The 8,083-nt window shown below is 48.4% G+C and overlaps 1 protein-coding gene across 4 annotated transcripts in view; it reads right to left on the bottom strand.

The window, feature by feature from the left end:
* Positions 1 to 4,860: 4,860 nt before the first annotated feature.
* The window catches only part of NTNG2 (netrin G2), a 49,661-nt gene continuing 46,438 nt past the window's right edge, over positions 4,861 to 8,083 (bottom strand). For all 4 annotated transcript variants that reach the window (XM_054516980.1, XM_036394168.1, XM_036394169.1 and 1 more), the window contains 2 exons: positions 7,169 to 7,303; positions 4,861 to 6,064 (listed from right to left, as the gene is read on the bottom strand). In XM_054516980.1, the coding sequence (XP_054372955.1) occupies positions 5,841 to 6,064; positions 7,169 to 7,303 (359 nt within the window). In that variant the 3' untranslated portion in view covers positions 4,861 to 5,840. The remainder of the gene's footprint in view (positions 6,065 to 7,168; positions 7,304 to 8,083) is intronic.

Genomic DNA, 8,083 nt, shown 5'->3' with positions numbered 1-8,083 from the left:
TAATAGGAATATTTAAAAACTGTCATCTTCCAAGCCCCTTGGCTCTTGTTGGCAGGGCTGTGCTGCCCTGCCTGCTGTTTGTACTTAGCACATTAAGAGGCTGCTGCTCTGCAAACCCCATGGCTGTGGAAGCCATTTGGACTGTCTTGATGTAAATAAAGTGAAGCTGGCAACAAAATTAATGAGGAAATGCTTTTCTGGTTATCAAAAGCAATTTGGTCACAAGAATGTTGCTGTGAAACTTTTCTTCCAGTTTTCTTCCTTCCTTAGCCTGCATTTCAGAACATGTTCTGAGAGCAGTACTTGCCACGTGCTGGAAGGAATTTTGTTTTGACATTTCATTTTTGTTGTACTCTATAATGCCTGTGTTTTTCCATAAATCATCTTTGAGGTGTGTTCAGTGGCCCAGACCTTTTTGCTGGTTTCATACTAGATTTATCTGACTTAAGTTGTCAGTCTTCAGCAGTAGATTACTGCTGCCATGTCAGTCTGTATCATTAGTCCTGTATTTGTCAATAAAAACATGCTTGGGTTATTGCACTTCAAACACTTGTCCCTCTTCACAAACCTCTCAGAGCAGGTTTGTAGCTGTAGCTTCTTCTCCTGTTTATACCTGGAAAACTGAGCAAAATCCAATCCAAAGCACACTTCTCACTGACTCAAATCTGCAGTGAGGAACAAACAGATCAGGTACAATTTTCATTAATTCTCTGTGTGGTACAAAGCAGTGAGTAGTGATGGACACTCAGTGTGTAAGCTGTGAGTAAAGACTTGCTGTAGTCATTTATAACTGCTCAGAGCTGGTGGCCCTTGGAGGAAGCATTGCAGTGGTTACTGAGTGTTAAAGTTGGAAAAGTCAGTAAAGAAATGTACTCAACACAACTTTATGTAAAACACTTTATTGGAGGCTGTGCCAAAACCCTTTGGATGAAGCAGTATCCAGGTTTTGTAGAGGCTTCCATGCTGCTTCCAAGGCTGGAGCTGAATTCTCAGTGCAAAGCCAGTCCCCTGTGTTCTTGAGAAGGAGGGAAAGTCTCCTGTAAGAGCTGGACCATGTTTTGTTCAGGGTTTTTCAGAGTGTGGAAGTTTTTTTTAATTTATTCTTTGTACACAAAACAGGCTTTGCAGCAAAGGTGGGGTATAACTGGTTATTCCTTTTCCCTTTAAGGTTTGCTGTAGTTGTTTTCCACGTTGTTGTTCCCAATCATGGTGATGTGAGAGCGTGGCAGGTGCTTGTCTAGTCTGTGTTCCTTAGCTCTGGTCACTGTGCCCTGTGCTGGGCTCTCTGTGGGACAGTTCTGATTGTTTATCAGTTTATCACCTGCTCTGGGAAGTGCAGGAGGGAGGTGTTGGCTCCTCGCTGGGTGGGACCAAGGGGTGCTGAGAGCTGGAGGTGCCACTGGATTGTGCCAGGCTCTGTGGGGACACGAGGGACAGCAGCCTCTCCCTCCTGCCAGTCTCTCACTCCCAGTGCTGGTGGGACCATGAGTCCTTACAGTGCTGTCTCCTAATTAGCAGCTGGGTCTAATGAGTGGTGCCACAGGAGCTGGGAGCCAGGGGTGCAGGCTGGCAAGGCACTTCTGCTAATCCATGGCCTGGGAATAGTCCCCACCCCTGCTGCACTCACGGGGGCAAGCACAGAGCAGCCTGGGCTTCCAGAGCAACACAGGACTTGTGCCTGCATCAGCTGGGGCTAAACAACATTCCCAAACAACACCTGAAAAATAACAATGGAAATCCAGTAATTCCAGAGCTGGCTTTTGCTTTTTGGCAGGCTCTGAAGTGTGGTGAGAAGGCAGAGAGCAGAGCAGCCTAAACTGGAGCTGGGCTGTTCATTCACAGCAGCCCCATAGATGAGCAGAACCATGGTCCTAAAAGTGCAAGATGCTCTCTCCATTGTGCATGAATAAATGATGGATGAAATGACTGCTGGATTGTAAATGGAATTTATAATGTTAATGATCTAATACAGTCTCTTGCCACAACGGGTCTCCTTTCTTGTCTTTTTAAGCTGCTTGGAAAGGAGCCCAGTGCCTTATTCTTTAGTGCAAATAAATGTAAGCTAAGCAGCCTTGTACATTGAATATCACTGGCATGAGACCTCCTGGCCATATGTACCTGTCTGCTGCTCAGCCCTTGGCTCATTTGCCACCAACTCCCAGGAAAAGCATGATAGAAATGAAGGTGGTCTGAGAGCACATTACATCTGGTATTGGGAAAACACAGAAAACCTGATTTTATAGCCTGGTGCAGCTGTGCAACATTGCCACTGATTTCACTGTGGCATTAAGGAAGAGCTCCCTTTGCTACAGAGGAACCCCATCAGTTTCCCCTCTATTTTAACCCCTAGGGTGACCCAGAGTGGGCTCAGGATGGGGCTTTTGGAGCCTGCTATTGTTGCTGGCAGTTATGTGGTGAAAATGGGTGGGTTAAGGCTTTCCTCACATGTTTCACCCTGCAGTGAAAGTTGTTAGAGCACCTTGAGAGTCAAAAAGCCAAAGGAGCCTTCAGGAGGGTCTGAAGCTTTTCTCTGCATCTCAAATCAGGATGTGATTTTTTTAGCCATTTTCTGTGTGATCGTGGCCAAACTCTCCAGCTCCCAGCCAGAAGGGATGTGGATATAAAGTTCTCCAAAACCCAGCTCTGCTCTTATTTGTGAGCAAGAACATTCAGCTCTTCCTTTACACTTTGTTTTATTTACATTTGAGGCTTCTCATGAAAGCAAATTACAGAGCAGAACAGGGCAGTGAGACCATTTTATTCCCATTAAAAAGTGTTGGTTCTCTCGCTCTCCAGCCTCTGCAGGGCTCCTCACGAATCACTTGCAGATGAGATGTCTGCTGCTTCATCTTTAAAAAAACAAATAACATACCTGGGAACTGGCAATGGAATTCTTTCCCCACGCCTGTCTCCAGCTCCCAGGAACTGTAGCTTTAACATTTTACCTGGCAAGTGATCAAATGGGCATCAGGAAGGTTTTTCTTGCCTTGGGGCTTTTGGTTGTTTAGATTTTTCAGAACTCTGAATAGTTAAAATCAGAGTAGAATTTGAAGTAAACAAGAAAAATCAAATGCTCTACTTGTGCTGTTTGGAGAGGTCACTCTTTGCAGACAGAAGTGTAATTTAAAAACTTTTCCAAACCAATCAAATGCTGGTGACAGGACGCACATGGAACCTCTTGAAAGAGCATAAGTGGCTTTTCTCAGAAGGAGAAGTACCTTTTGGGTAACCTTTCCACAAGTAAAGTATCCAGCTCATTGGCCAACTTCTCCCATTTGGAAGCAATAACTGATGTACAAAACTTCTACCTTAGAGATGAACTTTGGGAGCTGTGGGTACTTGCAGTGATGGTTTCTCTGTGTTGTTTCAATGATGCTCTGTTCTCTTTGTGCAGACACCCTGCTAACAGATGTTTGCAGTTAATGGGTCTTCAGTGCTGCAGATCTCAGGAGCTTTAAATTGTTTTCTTGAACACTAAGTGTAAGTTTTGTGTGAGAGGTTTTCTCTTCTGCCTTGCATTTTGTGATTCCAAGTTCTACAGCACATGTGACTCTAAAACCCCAAAGCCAAACTGCCAATACCCAACCAACCAAGAAAAAAGCCCCAAACCTAGAAAGGTCAAGTGTAGTTTTCAGCAGCCTTCATTCCTGGTCTGCTCTGAGCTTTGCTGTGCCCTTCTGAGGTTATTTTTCTACAGGAATTTGGTGCTGCTGCTGCTTGGCACGTTCCTGCAATAAAAGTCTGTGTTTGCGGGGAATCTGCTGGGTGCAGAGTTTGGCTGGCTTTATGAAGTAGTAAATTTTCTGTTGCTTAATCTAATATTCTAGAGAAAAACAGTCGTGCAGGCAAAGGAGAATGTTGTTTCACCCTCCAGAAGTGCCATTAGAGATCTTGATCTTGTTACAGTATTTGCTATTACTTGTAAGAACTGTAACATATTTAAGGTCTGCTGCAGTCAGAAAGCACAAAGAAATGAGTGAGTGTCCAACAGAGAGCAACCAACTGTGCTGAAGCCAGGGAGGCAAGGCTGGGGCCAGCCCTCTGCCTCAAGGAGCAAATCAGGGTGAGCTGAACCCTCTCTTACTTTATAGTGGATTAACTAAGCCCTGTGCTCTGCCTCTGTGATGTTAAACCCAGCTCAGAATGTGTGTTGCTCTTTGAAGTGACAATACCCATCCTGCACCTTCACTCAGGGTTTTCTCTCCTTTTCCAAAGCTCACCTGTCAAAGAAACCAGCCTAGAACTGAACCAGCTGGAGTTGGGGGCGTCCCCCATCCTCTAAACCTGCACTCAGTCATGTCCTGGCTTGGCAAGTATTTGGATATGACCACACCAGGGCTCCTGTGTTTATGACATTCCCATTGAGCTGAGTTACTTCTTGTCTCTGGTTTCTCCTGCCTTCATTTATGTGCTTGGCTGTAAATGCCTCCTCAGACAGGAGCATGTTGATGAGCCTTAATGAGTTAATATAATCCCTGTGAGCTCTATATTGCTGCTTAAAAATCCTGGCTGTGGTTGCTTTAAAATACAGCATTTTCTGCAAAGCTACATCATGGCACCAGCTGGAGGGGGCTGCAGTGGGGCTGGGACAGCTGAGGTCCCCATGGAGAAGCATCCCTGCCCTAGCCAGCCATTTCCTGCTGCAGGCTCGTTTGGAAATGGCCTTTTCACACAAGACCAGAGCTTAATATATCACTCAGACTTTGCTCATTGTCTACAGTTAGTAGTCTAACCTAGGCTCAGCAAAGTAATTAGGAGAAATAATTAACAGCTCTCAGTGATGAGGCAACCTCTCTCTCCCTCCCCTCTCCCTCGCCGTGTGGTGCACCTTGGTAGTGACTCAGAAAACACAGGAGGACATTATGAATCCAAAAATAAGTCTTTACCTGTAATTAACTGTGCACACAAAAAGGAAAACGTGGTGATCAAGCAGCCATTAATAGTTGCTTTACTGGAGAAGGATACACCAGAATCAAATGCTCATGGTAAAATGTCCCTTTAGATCGTGGTTCTGTTATAACATTTAATCCAAACAAAAATAAGTCTCTACCAAAAGAAGAATTTGACCCGTACACCATACGGACATGTGTGGATAAGACACTGCGCTCCTCACGTTCCAAACGCCTCACGGCCCCTGTGTTCTCCATAAGTGCAAGAAAACAAAACCCAGCCATGAAAATACAAAATCAATGCAGCAACTACAGTCGTAGGCAACAGTATGTGCGTGGCCAGGCCGGGCCCGTGGTGGGATGTGGGATTTGCAGCAGGGATGGACCGGAGTCCCCTCTCCCCTCCCTCCCGTCCCCTGCGTGCTGGGGCTCTGCTCTTGTCACCACAGGCTCTCCCAAACCAGGACGCTAAGAGGAGGGAAAATAAAAACACCACCCCAGCCTATACCAAAGTAAATAAAGTAATAATAAAAAAACCATCCCTCGGATCGCGGCACTGTTCCGGAGCCCTGGGCCGCCCTGTGCGGGGCAGGACAGATCCCGTGCGGGGCAGGACAGGTCCCTGTGCCAGGAGGGCGGGCGGGCCGTGTCCCGCACAGAATGTCGCTGCTGCGGTCCCCGTGTCCCGCACAGAATGTCGCTGCTGCGGTCCCCGTGTCCCGCACAGAATGTCGCTGCTGCGGTCCCCGTGTCCCCAGCGGGCACGGAGCCCGGGCTGGCCCCGCGGGCAGCACCCAGCGCCGGGCTCCCTGCGTACCTCTCTGCTTGGAAAGTGGCCCCAAAGACGTTGTGCAAGTCCTAGCGTGAAGGAAGGCGGAGGAGGAGGCGCTGGGGACGGCCACCCGTCACCTCGGTGTCGCCAGGTCCCCGGGCTGGGCTCGCTGTGCAGCCTCAGAGATCCACCCAGCCTGGCAGCTGCAGGGCGAGCATCCCCAGCGCCAGGGCGGCCGGGCTGCCGCGGGCACCGGGAGCACCGTCACAGTCCTTCTTGTCCACCTCGCACCGCGACTGCTGGCACAGGACGCCCTTGAAGCCCACGGGGCAGATGCAGCGCTGGTTCTGGTAGCAGGTGCCGCCGTTCTGGCAGAGCAGGAGCTCGTCATCGCACACATTGGCTGCAGGGGGAGAGGGAGAGGTGTTACCCTGCAGGGTTAAACCCCTTGGCTGCTGCAGGAGCTAGATTTGAACTCCTAGGGGTTAAATTAGGGGGTGAGAGGGAGAGGAGCAGGTGTTACCCTGCAGGGTTAAACCCCTTGGCTACTGCAGGAATTAGATTTTAGCTCCTAGGGTTAAATTATCCCACTGCAGGATGAGAGGTGCAGGCAGGGTTAAACCCCTTGGCTGCTGCAGGAATTAGATTTTAGCTCCTAGGGTTAAATTATCCAGCCCTCCCAGCACTAGAGTACCACCATCATAATTTCTGGAAAATCCCCTTGCCCAGGATTTCTCGCCTGGGAAGTTGAAAAGCCTCAAAGAAAAATGAAAACAGTAATTATCTGATTTGCTTCTCCTGTGTTTTGCTGCTTTGGAATGTGTTTGGACATTGTTTACCAACAGGTGATTGTTTCATTGGTTTCATGTGAATTGTTTTTACTTATTGGCCAATCACAGCTAGCTGTGTTGAGGCTCTGGAGAGAGTCATGAGTTTTTCAGTAGTATCATTTAGCCTTCTGTCTGTATCCTTTCTGTTTTCTTTAGTATAGTTTTAGTACAGTATCCCTTAATATTATATAGATCATAAAATAATAAATGATCATTCTAAGAACATGGAGTCAGATTTAGGCCTTCTGTCTGTATCCTTTCTATATTCTTTAGTATAGTTTAGTATAGTTTTAGTATAGTATTCTTTAATATAATATAGATAATGAAATAATAAATTAGCCTTCTAAGAACATGGAGTCAGATTCATCCTTTCTTCCTTTGTCTGGGTTCATCTGGGAGCCCCACAAATACAAGACTAGAGCACTTCCAAGGCCAGCAGAATGCAGTGGAGGGGTGCAAAGCTATAAAGCTACATATCTATATAACTTTATATAGCTAAAAAGCTATAACTTTTCCATGGCCAAAGCTATAAAATAATTTTGGATTTGGGAGGAATGGCCGGAACCTTCTCCCCCTGCACCCCGAGCATCGTGGGGCACCCGAGCCAGCGGTGCTGGAGGTGCTGCTCCTGTTTGGAGGCCCCTCTCAGCTGCCTGGCCCTGCAGGTGGGTACTCACGGAAGCAGCCCTGTCTCCAGTAGTAGTTGGGCAGGCAGTCGTCACACTTGGGCCCCGTGGCGCCTTCCCTGCACTCACAGTAGCCGGTCTCGTTGCAGCGGTCGTGCATGGAGCCGATCTGGTTGCAGTTACATTCTGGCCAAAGACAGGGAGGTCAGAGCCTGTCCTGCCCGGGGTTCAGCTCCCTGAGGGAGGGGCTGGGGGCTTTGGAGAGGTCTGGAGATGTGCTGTGGAGGAGAGCTTAGGGACCAAGGGGCTGGGAGGACACGTTGGCCTGAGAGGTCCCAACAGCGCAAACAGCCACGGGGGCAAAGGCCAGCCCTCTTTGGAGCTGAGCAAGGCATCTGAATTCAGTCAGAAAGGCTTTTCACTGTGAGGCACAGGGTGCCCAGAGAAGCTGTGGCTGCCCCTGGGTTCCTGGAAGAGTCCAAGGCCAGGTTGGATGGGGCTTGGAGCAATCTGGGATAGTGGAAAGTGTCCCTGCCCATGGCAGGGGGTGGAACTAAACATTTTTCAACCCAAAGTGTGATTCTAATTTTTAGGCTTTGTTTTGAGGGAAGAGATGCCTTGGCAGGCTGCAGAGACTGTACCAGCTGCCATCCTTGCTGAGCATGCAGGTGGGCCCCACACCCTCCAGAGAGGGGCTGAATGAGGCCCACTCAGAATGAAGACAGGGCTGGGGCCGTGCTTACCTACACTGACATTTCCTGTGCTCACCTGTGCAGACACTCACAGACACTCTCTGTGCTTACCTATGCAGACATTGCCCGTGCTCACCTACACAGACACTCTATGCTCACCTGTGCAGACACTCACAGACACTCTCCCTGCTCACCTACACAGACTCTCTGTGCTCACCTACACAGGCACTATTATCCCTGCTCTCTGTTCTCACCTATGCAGACACTCTCCCTG

Source organism: Molothrus ater, chromosome 20 (genome assembly GCF_012460135.2).
Source record: "Molothrus ater isolate BHLD 08-10-18 breed brown headed cowbird chromosome 20, BPBGC_Mater_1.1, whole genome shotgun sequence".
Taxonomy (NCBI): Eukaryota; Metazoa; Chordata; class Aves; order Passeriformes; family Icteridae; genus Molothrus; species Molothrus ater.
Note: the sequence above shows the minus strand (reverse complement) of the source record. Positions and strands in the feature narration are given on the sequence as shown.